This window comes from Plectrocnemia conspersa, unplaced genomic scaffold, assembly GCF_051122295.1.
Source record: "Plectrocnemia conspersa isolate PC_06_02 unplaced genomic scaffold, ASM5112229v1 ptg000002l, whole genome shotgun sequence".
Lineage (NCBI taxonomy): Eukaryota > Metazoa > Arthropoda > Insecta > Trichoptera > Polycentropodidae > Plectrocnemia > Plectrocnemia conspersa.
In genome coordinates this window covers 6,603,828-6,620,541 of record NW_028277166.1, presented here as the reverse complement: position 1 = coordinate 6,620,541, position 16,714 = coordinate 6,603,828, and the positions used below count along the sequence as shown (strand labels likewise).

Sequence of the window (16,714 nt, the reverse complement as noted above, 5' to 3'; positions counted from 1 at the left end):
TACGTTGTAACATAACAGGCGTTAGACCAATGCTTTATCATTGAATGAAGAAAATATTGTCACTTTAACTCAACAAATTATGCATAGAATGCTATTCCCCAGTTTTATATGTGTATCTAAAATATAGCACTTTTTCTCTATTATTTTTAAAACTTTAAACTAAAAAACTTATATTTTATTTACATAGCAACTTTCGAGATTGAACATAATAGTTATTTTGAAGAGCTACAATTATAAGTTATAAAAGCATTTTAAAAATAAATATATATTTTATACAATGCACAAATCTGAATACCTGATAAAAAAATAAATATAACAAAAAAATATACATGCTATAAAAATAGTAATTATAAATTTGCAGTACATAATTTTACATATATAATAATGGGTGTCAATTAAAGGAAGGGGGGGAGGTTGAGCAGGTAGGCGCTTTTGCCCCCCCCCCGTGAATTTGGCCAGAAAAATGAGTGGTATTTAATGAAATACTATGAATCAAAATGAAATCGAAATATTAAAAAAACGACCACTGATTTGCGAACTTCTCCACCCTAGAAAAAACTAAAATGACGTCCCTGATTTTAAACCAGAAATTCTCAGGTTGTCCCTCAGAAAAGTCTTAAAAAACGGTCTCGAATTTATTGCGAAAATATTTTATTAGTGAAATCCGAATACATTTTCACCAGTAGATATATATTTCTATTAGCGAAAATATAATTTAACTGATAGGCGCTAATGAAATTATATGCTGCTCTAAAATGTAAATGAAACTCGATTTGACAGTTGTGAAACGTCCATTTTCTGTTCAAACCAAAACCTAACCCACACGAATTTAACAAACTTAACTTGACGCAATGAATGTTCTAAAATTAATTAGAGTTTTAAAACTTTTATTACGTCAACATCAAAACTCATCTCTAAGGGGAAAATAAGTAGAAGAAGAAGTACAGATACGTTGCATCTCGCATATTGCTCTAAAATTTGTCTGCACTTTGATATTAAAAATATGATCTATCCTTACCGATATAACTACGGACTGCTAATAAAATATATTTAAATCAAATTTTGGTCAATATGAGGGCGCAAAAACAATTATCACTTCTCAGAAGCAAAAAATCCATGTCAAAAGCAATAAAATCGTGTCGGCGACGTCGCAGTGGGAACGCTCGGTAACGAGCGTTCTCACTGCGACGGTGCCGAAACGATTTTATTGCTTTTGACGTAGATTTTTTACTTCTGAGAAGGGATAACTGCGCTCTCCTATTGGTTAAAATTCGGTTTCATATAACCAAAACGAGAATTCTGTAAAATTTATAATGAACCTCAGTTTCATTTAATTATTTATTTATCTACTAAGAATGAATCGTAAAAATATAATAAAAATTAAAGTATTTTATTAAAGTAAAAGTAGACTATGAATTTTACTTGAAATTTTACCATGCAAAATTATTGTACAGTGTAATTATACCTCCATTTTTAGTTCCAGTATGATGAATTCCAGTATCTACTGATGAAGTTTTCTTAATTTTGCTTTTAGTTGTATCTAAATGAGAGCCGAATAAATGGAACGGATGTTGGGAACGTTTTGATTTCGTACCACTTTGTGATCCCGGACTGAGTAACATTCTTTCTTCAGAACTCAAAGCTTGCGGTGATAGTGATCTGAAATTGTATTTCATATATAAATTATATACCATTACTTTTTCATTTAGATAGAAGCAAAAAATACCTTGGCAAATCTTGCAGTTCCATATTTTCCTGATCGCTGCTTTCCTCCCATGACTTTCTCTCTTTGAGTCTTCTCGCTCGATGTCTAGAATAAGTTATATCAGGATGCTCTAATTTCAAATCTAATTGCTTAGCACTTAATTTGCCCTTCTCTTTAAGCAGTAAGAGTTCTTTGACGCGCAGTGCTTGGTATTCGGTCAACTGATCTAATTCCATTGCTAGGGCTGTTTGAGTTAGACTTTCTAGTGTAGCTGCGTCGATGTCGTCGTGTTCAGATGGCGGAGATACCACATTATCGTTCTGTCTTGAAGCATTTGATTTTGATGCAAAATCTTGTTCTTCTTCAAGCAACGCTGCCACGCATGGTGGCGAAGATGTGAATACTGTGTCTAAGGAATCTCCTCTCTGAAAATAACCATGTAATTTATTAAAACAATGTCAAATGCTTGATACGATTTAACTTCTACAATTTGTCAGCTTGGGAGAAGATTGTTACAACTTTGTCTTGCATTTTTAAATGCAAATAAAGATGAAAAGATTCAGTTTCAGGACAAATATGATAAGCATTTCTAAGAAATAGAGATTTTACTCACAGGTAAAGCTTTCAAAAGCAAAAAAGTTTAAGCATCCAAAACTCCAAAGTAGTACAAAAATAATAAAAATTCGTATTGCTCAGAATTATTATTGTTGTCATTTCTGTTTGACACCGGACTTCATAGAAGTCTCACGCGTTTTGCAATGGCCAAGTCGCTGAGGAGTAAGTCTCGTAGGAGAAACATCAAAGCGAAGAGGGAGAAGAATTATGTGAAGCATGTCGAGCAGCTCAAGAAGACACTTGGCTTGACCAATGATGAGAAGATCGAGCGTGAAGAGATAACGAAGGACTTGACTGATGTGACAATGGAAGAAAATGGATGTGCCACTATAGAATCCAAGAAGACTAAGGCCAAGAATGGCCAGTATCCGATTTGGATGAGCCAGAGGAAGATTAAGACTGCTAAGAAGAACGCGCGGAAGGCCAAGAAAAAGAAGATTGGTAAAAAATAAACATATCGTATTGCTGTCGATGAATCAATAAACAATTTTTGCAAATAATATTTGTCTCATTCTGTTAACAATCACTATTATTAACACCTACAAAATAAAGCGAATTTTATATTAAATAACAATGAAAAGATAAACAAGATTTTCATCTTATATTAATTTTTTGAGATATTAAATTAATATTTTACATCTCATATTTGTTACAAAAGCGAAAAATGGTTGTACGGTATGTATACTAGTTAATCTAAGGATAGAATAATACTGTTGATTTCATATTCATGTAAGGTATTTTATAGTGTTACCATAAATCCCTGATCCAATGACATCTCATCGCTTCCGGAGCTGGCTGTGAGTCCTGAAATTGTATCAATCTCATGAGTGACCTCTTCTGATATAGTTTTATCATCAGTTTCCAAAGAGTTCGTTCTTTGCAAACGGATTTCAACTCGTTGAGGTCCTAGCTCTGATCCATGACTAGTAGGCGTAAAGCCTATTCGTTCTAATTCTTGTATTCTATTTTGTAGCTGAGTAATTATTTCATCACGTTTTTTTACTTCCAATTCCAAATTGGTAAATCTGAAAACCACCATAATGATAACCAATCCGGTATTAATACGTATATTATATGTTACAGCAAATGTGTATGTTTCATTGAATATTTTCACTAGTTAAAATATAATTTAACTGATTATCAGTTCAACTATTTATTCACATGTACGTTCGGAACATTTTGCCATTAACATGTGATATGTCGCCCTGCAACTATGTATTAAAAATATAATTTAACTGATAGGTGCTAGTGAAACTATATATTGCTCTAAACGTCTATCTGCTGTTAAAACCAGAACTTAACCCAAACGAATTATTAGATAAAATCAATCACTTAGTTATTACGTTAGCTTTGGGTTTGATAGGAAATGGACGTTTCGCAACTGTCAAATTGAGTTTCATAGACATTTTAAAATAGTATATTATTTCACTAGCGCCTATCAGTTAAATTCTATTTTTACTAGTATAAATATGTATCTACTGGTAAAAATGTATTTAGACTTTCCTAGTAAAATATTTTCGGAAAAGATTCAAGATAATTTTTTTATATATTTTTTGAGAGACAACTCGAGATTTTCTAGCTTAGAATCGGGGACGTAATTTCAGGTTTTCCAGGAGGGAGGGGGAGTTCGGCATCAGTGGTCGTTTTTTAATTATTTAAATTTAATTAGGATTCATTTGCTATTCGAATCCAAATTTAACCTAAATGAGTCATTAGATCAAATAAATCATTGGGTTTACTTATTTCGCTTAGCTTAGGTTTGGGTTTGAACAGCAAATAGACGTTTCGCAACTGTCAAATTGAGTATCAATGATAGTTTAGAGCAGCAGTTGAATTATATTTATCTAGCAGTAAAAATGCATTCGGATATGATACACATTCACTGTAACATATACGTATATATTGATTGCATAATAAAAAAATAATACCTATCTTGAAATTTTCCTTGAACTTCATGTAAATGTCCTTGTATAACATGTTTAATACCCATTAACACTTCACCAAAATATTCTTGCTCTTCTATAGAACCTATAAAATAATATAATTAAGTAAATTGCATGATTAAATTTGTTAAAATATTATTTTAAGACCTCTAAATAATTTTCTTTGGTTGGCCACTGCCGATATAAGATGAAGCTTGGGTTTTTCAGATGGCACTCTAATTTCTTCAGGACGTAATCCTTCAATAGCTGAACTGGCATATCTAAATTTGGGATCTAATGATGTTTCAAGCTCACTAGTTCTCTTGTCTATCAAATCTTTGATTAGGGCTGACCTACCAATGTCTAAAGGATCGCTATCCCTTATTGGTATGCTATTTGGAGTACTTGCGTCGGATTGTTCGTCGCAGATCCACGTGTCATCCGCATCATATTTTTCAATCGAGTCAGTAGATTGTACACTAGCAAGTCTTTGATAAGGCGTCGATAGAGGAAATAGAGTTTTTGATTCTGTAGCGCTGTTAGGAGGAGACGTTAAAGTGTCTCGGTTGAATGTAACGCTTTTGGCAAATTTAGAATGTCTGGCAGCGTAGCCTTCGATAGTTGGCGCTCTGATTAATCTCTTGAAATGAGGAGGTTCTTGGTTTTGCGCGTCTTCTGAAAGCTTCTTTAGGATAGATTTCAAATTTTGCCTTTCTAGAGTTTCGTTCGATTCTGGACTGAGGGGGTTTTGGGATTCGTCCAAGAGTTGGATGAAAGGCAAATCAGTTTGGTTGCTGCCGAAGGAGTGATGCCCCACTGAGCTCCCTTCAGAATTGCTCCTCGTCAAAACGTCCCTTTCCATGACCGAATCGGCACAATCTAAGCTAGAACTCCTCGCTTTCTTGACTTCCTTCTCTAATTCCGCTAACTTCTGGCGCTCGTTTAAAATCTTCAATTTCTTAACGAACGGCAGCATGCCATATTCTGGCGAGAGATCTTCCACGGAAACGTAACTCTTGTTCTTTCTCGTTAGTCTAACACTGTTTTGGGCAGGTTTTATCACATTTTTTGTATCACTCTGTTTCTGCGATTGGCCAGCCTCGGGGTCGCTGGTGGTCGCATAACTCTTCACATTAATTGACTCTTTGGATATAGTTTCGCATTTCGAAGAGTGCGTTGATGCGTTTTCTAAATTACTTACGTTCCTATTGTCTATCTCTACGTTATTGTTATCGCTAGTTATACCGCTATGGGATGGCATTATTGTATCATAGGACGTAACGGGTGAGTGTGAAGTATCTTCTAACTCTAACTTAGGTAAAGCTGTTTTTTTGGCACTTTCAATCGGAAACACTTTCTCTTTAGGACTGCTCGAGGTGCCACTAGGCGGTTCGTCTTGGGATTCGCTCAGAATAGCGGCTTTTTTAAGCTTGGACCATGGCTTTTTTGATTCTTTAGCATCGTCTTTGGTTTCGGGCTGCTGAACTGATTTAACGTCTAAGTTCACATTCTTAACACTAGTTTCTAATTTGTTCGGCACTGAGTTTGTCACTAGAGCGTCCTTTTGACTAACAGGGGGAGCACCTTGAAGCAATTTTAATTTGTCTTTAAAAGTCGAACCTACAGCTTTAACTGGCGATTTTATCTTATTAACTACACTAGCGGGTATCGATATAGTTTTGCCGTCGGCTTGCGATGGCTGCTGTTTATCACTTTTTAACACTATAGGCACCTTATCACTTAATTTTAACTTCTTGTCGTTGTCGTCCACTTCGCTAACCAGCGGCTGGGTCACTGAAGTTCCGTCTTCTTGGAGCTTCATGATTTTGTCTTTAAAGCTAACTTTGGGTCTCGAGGACGAATCGCTGGAACCCGAAGAGTTTTTTCTAGTAGAGGTTTTGGTTGTAGGGCTGAGCGACTTTCCGGGAGAGTTGGATTCTGATCCTTTCGGGAGAGGACTCAGGGTTTTTACCGTCGGACTTAATGGGCTCTTCAACGAGCTCGGACTTATAGTGTCAGTACTGGACGGAGGGTTGCTGCTGAGAGTGGCCTTCTCTACGCCACTCGCATGAAGAGTCATAAGGCTTTTTTCTCTATCTTCCTTTGCCTTCAGAAGTAAGAGTCTCTGTAGAAGAGGTAGTCCGGCACCGATTACTTCTGGCTCGCTCGGCGTTGACGTCGAAGGTGTGTGTTGAGGTGGTGCGGAAACTTGAGGAATGGTTACACCGCGTTGTCTGCAAGCTTCTTTTTCTTCGCGTTCCTATAATTCAACAAAATTAATTAGTTAAACTACTTGTAAAGACAAATTAAACTCTACAACAATCTTAATAGTTAAAAAATTTATCGTTTTAATTGATTATGCTAAATTAGTATTTCTCACTTTTCAAGAAATAAGAAAATCTTTATACTGTTTCATTTACCCAGCGAAAGAATCCTTGCTAAAACCTTAATAATAAAATCATTCTTAAGTCATTGATCTGTGCATCTTAATATTTTGTTAACCAAAATGTGAAATATTTAAGGAAGCCGTCATAAAAAAACGACTGCTAACTAGCGCTAATCAGAAATCCCTGTCCTTTTTAACTACCTGCTCTGAACGCAGCTATGTATTTAGCGGATTTTTGTTTTAATTTTTTTTAGTAATTGTAAGGTATTTAAAAATATTCGTATTAAATAATTTTTTTATCGAAAAATGTTTTATGAGAACTTTCGAGAAACCTTCAAATTTCTCAAAAAATAAAAAATATTTTTTTTTCATTATATATTTTTAAATTCTAAATATATTACAAAACTACATTTTTATTATTATTATAGCGACCTATTATATTTATATGTGTTGCTGATATACTTTAGAAAGTTAAGTTTTGTAAAGTATAACTTCAAAAATAAATGAGTATATCTACGTGTCAAACAAAACACAAAAACAGTGCAAATGCTCAAATCAAATTATATTTACAGCAACTTGTTTAAATGATTTTGTTAGATTATTGGATTTGTTATGATCCGTTTAATTTCTAATAAGAAGTTTTGTGTCTGGTAAATATTTTGAATTACGCTGCAATATCGCGTCATGTTGTATAGAACAATAGCGCCAGCCAATTGAAAAACCTAAGTGTTGCTCTTTATTATTAAGACGAATGGTGGGTACCGGTCTGCATCTAGCGCTAAGCGATTACTTTTGTATCAGGTACCCTCCGACATTTATGACTTAATAGCGTAATATTCTCTGTAAGTAAATTTTTCCCTAAGGTATTTGCGACCTGTCGATTCAATTCAATATTATCTTTGTTGATTCTTTCGCCGATGTAGGTTTATAAATTGCATGTGGTCTTATAGATTAAATAAAAGGTGGTTTTATTGATGAACTCGAAAGTTTACATATAAATTTGGTCATTATTTTTTTCTGGCATAACAATGTGATTTGATCGCAGCAAAAAAGAATATAATAGTAATGCATTTAACTAAGCCAAAATAATGAAAACGTAAATTATGCATCACAAAATAAGCATTTTAAAAATATTTTTTGTAATAAAAATTATAATTTAATATAGAGCATAAAACAATGTTTAATATTTATTCGTGCAATGTATGTTTATAAATATTATAAATTAAATAAATATTTTTTTAGCGTAAATTGAGGATATAAAAAGCTAAGATAACTTATTGTAAAAATATAATTCTATGTACATATAAGTAGGATTATATTATATTTGATACAAAAATCTTGTTATTTATATACCTGTCTTTCTTTAAGCAGTTTTAATCTAGCGAGCAATGGTAATCCAGCGCCTAATGGAGATATAACCTTCTCTTCTTTAGGACCAGAACTATGCTCTCCACCTCCACTGCCCTCATCCTTAAAGCATACATACAAATAAGATCTCGTTTGGTTGCAAAACATCTTAATCGGAATAATTACCTCAGCATGATGAGTTTCATCACTCTCCACCCTCGGCATTCTTCTCAATACCCCTTTAGGCACTGACCCACTTGTGCTGGCATTACTAGACGTTCCCATTGTTCTCATTTCTAACGAATCGCCATTTGCAGACCTTCGAGACGGCCTAGATCTATTCCTAAGTGCGTTTCTTATCCCCTGAAAGTTCCAAAGTCAAGTATTGAAATAATTCAAGTGACATTTTTAAAAATAATTTCATACCTTAACATCGCTTCGTAGCCTATGAACAATCCTTTTTGGTCCGCTATTGTCGTCGCCTTCTACTTTATTTTCGGTGGTTTCACCTTTAGCTTTTCTGGAACAATTTCTAGCCTCTTGCAACCGTTTCCTACCGAGCGTTTGAAGGATCTCTTGCGCTTCTGGATAATCTTTCATCGCGGCTAATACGTCTTCGCGAGATAATGAAAAGAGTTCTGAATATCCCACTGATCTGACGTCAGCTGTTCGCCTTTGATTGAAAAAATATGCATATAATACCAATCAAATATTATATTTAAAAATAATAAAGATATACTTATTCAGTCCGTCTAAATTTAATATTCCTATTTCGCCGAAGAAATCTCCGGCTTTCATAGTGGTCAAAACTCGACCCGTTTCAGATATAACTTCTAAAATTCCATCGGCTATTATGAACATCTCTCTAGCTACTTCTCCTGAAAATGTAAGTAAAAGCATAAATAATTTTATTTTATAAATTTTATAAAAGTACTAGTATACCTTTTCTGCAGATTGAATCACCGGGAGTGAAGATGTACGCTTTCATTTTTAAAACTAAATCGTGCAAGAACTCTGGTTGACATTCTTGAAATATTGTCACCTGATTTTATTTAAAAATATATACATATGTAATAAATAATCAAAGTTGTAAAAAAATATTGCTACATAAGTCGCTTTACCGTATCTAAAAATTAAACATTTTTATGTTCTTGCGTGTTTTACCGCACCCAATCCGATTTTCCAATTCGCAAAAATATTTATTTGTAAGTATTTTTTTTTACATTTATTAAAAATATTAGATTATAATATAATATTATTAAATATTTATAATATAATTAAATATATATATATAATAAGACACTTAAAATGAAAGCGTAAATCCAGAAGACTTAGGAATAGTGACTAACAGTGACTGCATGTTTTCTACGTGTGAGGATGCTATTTGGCGTCGCCCGTACAATAACGAAATATACGAGTTGTATCAGGAGCCTGATGTCGTCAAGTATTTCGCTCGTTCTGGAGTACCACAGCGATTAAATTTCGTTTCTCTGCTCTTTCTTATTTTCATAAATGCTATATATTTGTCAATTATTATGTTGACATGAAAGAGTTTCGGAGTACATGTAAAATATGGATTCACTTTAGCATTGATAATTATCATATTTTTACATTTTTCAAATCTCCTTTCCCAACAGAATTTGCTTATAGCTAACCAGATATACTTGAGAGTGACATATAGATATATGTATGCACATCGCTGAAGTTTGTGATAAGACGTCTAAGATGCTCGGTTTAATTGTGCGGAGCGCGTGTCACTTTAACAATTTATTCGTGATTCGTATTCTATATGATAGGTTAGTCCAAATCTTAATTGTATAAAATCCCAACAAAGCGAAGAACTCATTGTTGTTATTAAAGAAGATTCAGAATTTATTGAACGTCAATACAAGAACGGTTTGTATCTGTAACTGTATCCTAGTGCCTATTTGATAGGAGCACTAGGATACAATTCATTAAATTATTGATGTAGCTTTTGTCAAACTCAAGAATTTTTTCGACTTATTTAGAGTTATTTAGAGTTCATTTTTAATAATAAAAGGTGCGTTTAAGTGTAGTTGTATGTATGTATTTTTGCTTGTGTATAATATGGAAAATAAAATAAATTTATGTAAGGGCCATTATGTATTGTAAAATAGTCGTGATGCTTGCGTTAGGTGGACTAAATACAAAATGATATTTGAACACTCGACATCAGCGATTGGCGCTGCGTGGTCAAAAATAATCTTAAATTTACCTATGGATTTTGACATGGTAAAGCGACTTGTGATCCCCTGAACCTCGACATATACTCACTTTTTTTAAAACGCTCAAATTAACGTGTAAAGCTAGTTCTGTTTTTAATTTGTCTGGTAAGAGTCCTAAAGCTGTATTTATATCTCCGCCACCTTGGATTCGACCCCTAGACCAAGAATAGTCGTACCAACGCAAAACTCTCCTTTTCATACCACCAGGAACCTGTTGTAATTTCATAAGCAATTTCAATTCAAAGTGTCAAAATTTAATTTAATATATGTAGGTATAATACATTTAGAATATATAAAACTGATAAGGCCAACTAAACAATTTGAGTGGTGGAAGTATGGGAGATCATAAGTTGTGTGTTGTTTTCTTAATGTTCTGAATGTTCTCTATCTGTATTTTATTATAAAATATACTTGCACGATACTTCTGATCTAAGATTGTTATATTATAATGAAATAAAATGACGACACATTGTTGAGTTGGCCTCATTTTGGTTAGGTTTAATAAAAAAATACACTCGATTACCTTATGGTGTCTCATATAAGTTTTGGCACCATCTAATAGTCTTTCGAATTCTAATCTATTTGCATTCCTGTTTGTGATGACATTACCGACTTGTCCCACAATTGTAGCGAAGATAAAAACACCAATCAAGTAGCTCACAATCGTAAACACGTATCTTTAAACACAAAAGTCAAATTAGCACATATTCATTGTTTATTATATTTTTATTGATAAAAAAATCAAAGTTTTCGAACAGTGAGTTCAATTCGTAAAAACGCAATTTAATAGAACAAAAAATGCTATGATATATCTACGATAAAGTATGCAAAAAAATACATAAAAAAATGAGTTGAAGGCTGTTCGAAAACTTTGCTTTGGATTAATATCATAAAATAAAATAAGCACATTTTAAAAATAAAAACATTTTCTGAACAGTAAACCTTTTATACACGTTATATAAATATGATATGCGATGTACCAAAATACAATATGAATTGTATAAATGGCTTATATATCCAAAGTTAGAACGTCAGCGAACAGCCTCCAATTTTCTGCCACGGATTCAGGTATTTATATTCAAATTAAGGGTTGACACAAAGGGGTTGGAGTCGGGATGCAAACGAAGCAATAGAAACGGGCGGTAGATAAATATAGAGATTTTCTATGTGAAGAAAAGTAAAGCAATAAAATAAAATAAACACTAAAAAGTTCACACAACAGCGCGGCGACAATGATGAAGGGTCTACTATAAATTTTCGTAACAAACACCGAAAAACCGGGGTAAAATAATAAAGTTCAACGCAAATATATACTATATGTAATATATACATATATTTTTTTGATAATATAGTATACAATTAATGTAATATAATATATATTATTTATAAAATACAGTTTTCCTCGAATAAAACTATTTGTGTTCGTTCATTTTTTATAATAATTTATATTCTTCATCATCATCGTCATATATATTTTTTCAGTGCTCGTGAAAACCATTGTTTTAAACTTTACGATGCAAAGCAGTAAACGTCGTTCTGAGTCAATTGATAATCTCACTAATTGTGAGCGTAAACAACCATTGAAATTGTTCAATCAGAGATCACGTAGTGATCGATTAGTCGACCTCAGTATTTTGATTTAATTACCAACATCATTGTTTTACATATACTGACGAGAGTCACGTGGTTCACATATAATAGAATTGGCCAAACTCTTACTCTTTGTGGGTGACTTGCTATTCATATTATTGTTGCTGGTCCGTCAGTGGCAAAATATCCAGATTTGGTTGTCTTGTTTCATTCTGATATCCTATTACAGTTTATGAGACAGTTGAATTCTATATACTTTCAATTTTTTTTAGACGTGGGCGATCGCAAATAGCTTTGTAGTCGATTGGTCGATCTGTGATCATAGGTGAATATATTTACTCGATTCCGTCGTTTTATACTGATTCAGAACGACGTTAACTGATTATGTCACGTGCAGTTTAAAACTGTGGTTTGAGACGTACCCTCCGTTGGACCTGAACTGCAGCAGTCGCGACTTGAGACCGCGCCTAGGCAGAGACTTGGGGCCGTCCGCTGACTGTGACGCCCTACGCGACAAAGGTTCAGTATCACTGATCGCCGCTCAAATTAATCCCTTAGCATTATCGCAACTAATATACCCAAACAAATATTGATTTACCCGCACTTACTTATAATTATATTAAACAATTAATTATATGTATTAATTTGCCGAGATTGGCGTAATTCCCCCTTGCTTTCACACAAGCACTATTTATAGCCGCATTTGAATGTAAATCAGTCGCACCTATGTTGTTTTTACAACTGGCAACATTTTCCAGCGCTATCTACGCCGCTCCGACCTCAAATCTTGTTTCGAATGCTAATTATCAGCACTGTTCCGGCTTTATATTCATTTCAGGAATTTTCAAGAGCGGGGCGTTTGACCTGAATATTATACATACATATATATATTTTTCACAGCGGCGCGAAACGAAAATTTATTCGCTGAATATAAATGAACGACCGAAGCCTGTTTAATTTTACCCCCTCAATATACATTCAATATTGCTGAGTGGTGTCGAAAAAATATATTATAATCGCGATATGGATATTTATTTTTATTTTAAAAGAAGAAGGGATTCATGCTTACAAGTCAAAAAGGGATTTTTCCAAACACACACAATGTAGCATTTTAAAGATAAGAGTATTTAATTTATCCCATAAATATACCATTATTATTTTAAAAAATATGAACAATTTGTAATGTTTATAAACATTTTTAAAAGGGTAATGAGATTCGTGCTAACAAGTCAAATAGGGATGTTCCATACCGAAATTCAGTTTAAAAACTCAAGCAAAATAAAATATCCGACTGGCAACAGTCATATCTTGGCCCCAATTTTGCCTTTAGAATATCTATAATTATTTTATTTAATATGTACTTAAAATTTATATATTTAATTAAGATTATTATTCAATACCGATTATTAGATGGGAAAATGTAAATCAGTCGCACTAATATTAAAAATATATAATTATCTGCAATTCATAGGTTATATAAAAAAGGGAAGCGAATCCATGCTTACGAGTCAAATAGGGATGTTCCAAAACACACACACATTGTAACGCAGACTCGTTAGTTAAAAATTAATTAATTTTGAATGTTTGGTGCACTAATATTTTCGCATAAAAAATACAATTATTTAATAAATTTTTACAGCTTAAAAATTTTTTTCCCACTACTTTTTGTCTAAAATGTTTTACGCATCTTCATATTCGTTTTCTTAAATAACTAAATATGAAACATGAGATTAAACTTATTTGACAATATAGTACACATTTAACTACGGAGCTGAGAATTTAAAGATTTTACCATTAAAAAACAACTTATTTTGCTGCTATTATAAACTAAAAAAAAAACACACATGAAGATGTCTAAGTGCACCTTAGACGAAACATAGTGGAAAAATCGTAATTCATTTTTTTTATTATTTAATATATTAATAAAAATATTTCAACATTATATTTTTTTATAATCCAGACGTTTCGCTAAAAATGTTCTTTGGCAACATCTTGTGGTGTTTTATTTTGAGTAGCATATTTCCATCGAAGCACAATGTTTGCTTAAAATTGTGCAAATTTGATTTAAATACTAAAAAATATGGTATTTATCTATAATACATACATTTACAACATTTTAAATATTATTGATTTTTTTGATATAATCTTTCGTTGTAATCTGACAGGCGGAAGCCCAATGTGTTACAATGAGGGTAAGTCAATCAGACACAAACATTACCTACCTCATTAACCACCAGACAGTGACATCTAAATGAATTATAATTTACAATCAATCTATGGCAATTTGCAGTTAATAGCATTTTTTAAATTTAAAACCATTTTAATAAATAAAAATTTGAAATTGCTACGGGGACATGAACCTTTAGCTTCTGGGTTGTTAGTCTAGGCCTTACAGACTAAGTTATTTCAACTTTAATGAGATTTGAGGCTAGTTATATGAGATTTTGCTGCGCATCTTTTAAACAAACAAATACATATTTTACTCAGGAAAAAACACCACCTGATGATGCTTAAAAACATTTTTGGCAAAACGTCTGGAATATTAAAAACAACAACGTAAAGAAATATATTTTTTTATATTAACATATATGAGAACGGAATAGCGTAGTCCGTAACGTCTCAGACTAGTAACTCTGAGGTTTTGGGTTCGAGATCCGGCAGCAGCACTCGAATTTTTAATTATAAAAATAATGTGCTGTTATAAAAAAAAAACAGGACCCAGCTGCAGTGACATCAATTGATTATAAATTGTATAGCACATAATAATTTGTAATAAATAATATATATGTCAGCGATTCCCAGACTTTCAGTATTCATTATGTCTGATTGACTTACTTGTAACGCATTGGGCTTACGCCTGTCAGAATACAACGCAAAATTTAATAAAAAATAAATTAATAAATAACGCGGTTGTAAATCCAGTCAGTCAGTCGCCAAAAATATCACAAGTCAAATAATTGCAGATACAAAAGAACTAAATAACGCGATCAAAAGTAAAGTTAGAGTTTTAATTCAGTAAGCCGACATAAAAATATATTAAAACAATATTTTTTACGAAAGCATTAACTGATTTATAATTAATAGTTTAGGTTTTAAACCCATTGCAATCTAATTATAATGTAAGGAAATAATGAGATATTCCCAAAAACAGAATTGCTTTTAAATTATTAGATTTTTCACATAAACTAGTTAAGTAAATATTGGATCAATATCAACTGAGAGGGTTATTTTAGTCCCTTAGGATTCCATTGAAAGAGACAAACAGTTGGAAGCTGTTTAGAACCTTCGTCTAATTTTTGCACAATAACTCATGGAGAATTTCCCCAGAGAAAAACACTGACTTAAGTGTATTAGCTGGCATCAATTGTGAAACACAGCCGATTTAACTTTTACTTAACTTACTCTGCGTTAGTTTCGGGGGTTGGCAGATCGCCGATGGTCGTCAAGGTAAGTGTTGACCAGTATAACGACCCCAAATACTTTCTGGTCAAAGTAGCATAGTCTCCGGGTCTGTATGGGTACACCCAATCACCCTAGAATAATAATTAATAATAAAATATATAAATGAATATTTATGGTTTTTGTTAATACCTGGAATCCTTCTGCTTCGGATAAGAGGAAATAGAAACAGCCAAACCAGTGCGCCAAGATCAGCAAGATATGTATAAGATTGATCACTCTCCAAAAATTGGGATATACAGTCCTTGATTCTACTATATAATAACAATTAACAGCCCTGTAAACCTATAGAATGAGCATTTTAAGAATGTTATGTTTATTTATTATATGTATAATATATTATATTGAAGATTTTTACCTTGAGGAACCTTGGAAACCTAAGCATAGGGTTCGTTCCGAATCGCAGCTGAAGCAGATCTAGCGGCGTCAACGCAAGCAGGTCCAGGAGAAAGGCACGTGAGTTCAGATAGTGCCCAGCTAGTTTCTTGGAATCGTAGACCATGAGTCCTTGTTCCAGATAGCCGGTCCTTAGTTGAACGGCCAGGTCGGCCGCGAAAACTACGTCTGTGAACGTGTCGCAGGCGAACCAAAACGTCGAGGCTAATGTCTGAAAAAAGGAAAGAAAAATCTCAACTTAACCGATGTAGTTTACGGGGTCACCAAAAGTGGGCCAAAAGAATCCTGAAATTCGGTATGAGCAGTATTTTACGACGTAAAAATGTCATAAAGTTTGCTTTTATCGCTTGACTCGATTGCTGTGGCTAAAGGGAGCTCAACGGGAATTTTTTCTCGGTGTTTGTTAGTCGACAATAGTAGGTGTTAAACTTAGATTTTATAATATAAAAAGTTTCATTTAATGCACTTATGTAACTTTTTCTAGAATTCATTAAAGATACCCTCTTCGAAATAGCTGTTTGTCTACTAATTTTTCGCTCTTTTACTTTGTTAAGAGTCTGAAGATGCTTACCGTTTATTTCATTTTTTTAGTAGTCATTGTAAGCAAATATAGAAGTTGTAGTAGTAATTTTGATCATGGTTGTTCTAAAACTTTACTTGTTACATGAGCGGTGTGCGGTTTTGTAATTCGGGTTGAGCGTGCAGCCTTTATCTTCGTTTATTGATTAAAGTTTGTCAGAGTGGGTTAGTAAGCAGATTGGATTTTTACTATGCCTTTACAATCTTAATATAATACATCGTACGAGCGTATCGAGCTTTCTTCTGGTCGACAATATTCATTTAATAGATTTTTTGTTTTGTATTCAATGTACTATTCTTTGACTGCAGCATTTTATTATTCCCTAACTGTAATATCAGATTTTACTTGCAGTACGCGTATTAATTGGGGAGCTCGACGGCACTATGTACCTTGTATAATCATCTAGTATGCAGTACCCTTGAGCATGGTTTTATATACAGTAAATTTCTTGTCAAGATTTTACGAACA

At 33.2% G+C, this 16,714-nt stretch overlaps 2 protein-coding genes across 2 annotated transcripts in view; one reads left to right on the top strand and one right to left on the bottom strand.

The window, feature by feature from the left end:
* Positions 1-16,714, bottom strand: part of Cngl (Cyclic nucleotide-gated ion channel-like) — a 249,881-nt gene that overhangs the window by 2,193 nt on the left and 230,974 nt on the right. The window contains exons 6-21 of the mRNA XM_088181395.1: positions 15,629-15,877; positions 15,403-15,555; positions 15,214-15,344; positions 12,234-12,317; positions 10,745-10,898; positions 10,271-10,432; positions 8,918-9,017; positions 8,715-8,853; positions 8,402-8,648; positions 8,162-8,338; positions 7,982-8,098; positions 4,411-6,502; positions 4,249-4,348; positions 3,072-3,345; positions 1,727-2,130; positions 1,466-1,659 (exon numbers count right to left, since the gene is read on the bottom strand). Of these exons, the coding sequence (XP_088037521.1) occupies positions 1,466-1,659; positions 1,727-2,130; positions 3,072-3,345; positions 4,249-4,348; positions 4,411-6,502; positions 7,982-8,098; positions 8,162-8,338; positions 8,402-8,648; positions 8,715-8,853; positions 8,918-9,017; positions 10,271-10,432; positions 10,745-10,898; positions 12,234-12,317; positions 15,214-15,344; positions 15,403-15,555; positions 15,629-15,877 (4,777 nt within the window). The remainder of the gene's footprint in view (positions 1-1,465; positions 1,660-1,726; positions 2,131-3,071; positions 3,346-4,248; positions 4,349-4,410; positions 6,503-7,981; positions 8,099-8,161; positions 8,339-8,401; positions 8,649-8,714; positions 8,854-8,917; positions 9,018-10,270; positions 10,433-10,744; positions 10,899-12,233; positions 12,318-15,213; positions 15,345-15,402; positions 15,556-15,628; positions 15,878-16,714) is intronic.
* On the top strand, positions 2,230-2,772 carry LOC148237467 (uncharacterized). Its single transcript, XM_088181319.1, has one exon. The coding sequence runs from the start codon at positions 2,464-2,466 to the stop codon at positions 2,770-2,772; it is 309 nt and encodes a 102-aa protein (XP_088037445.1). The 5' UTR covers positions 2,230-2,463.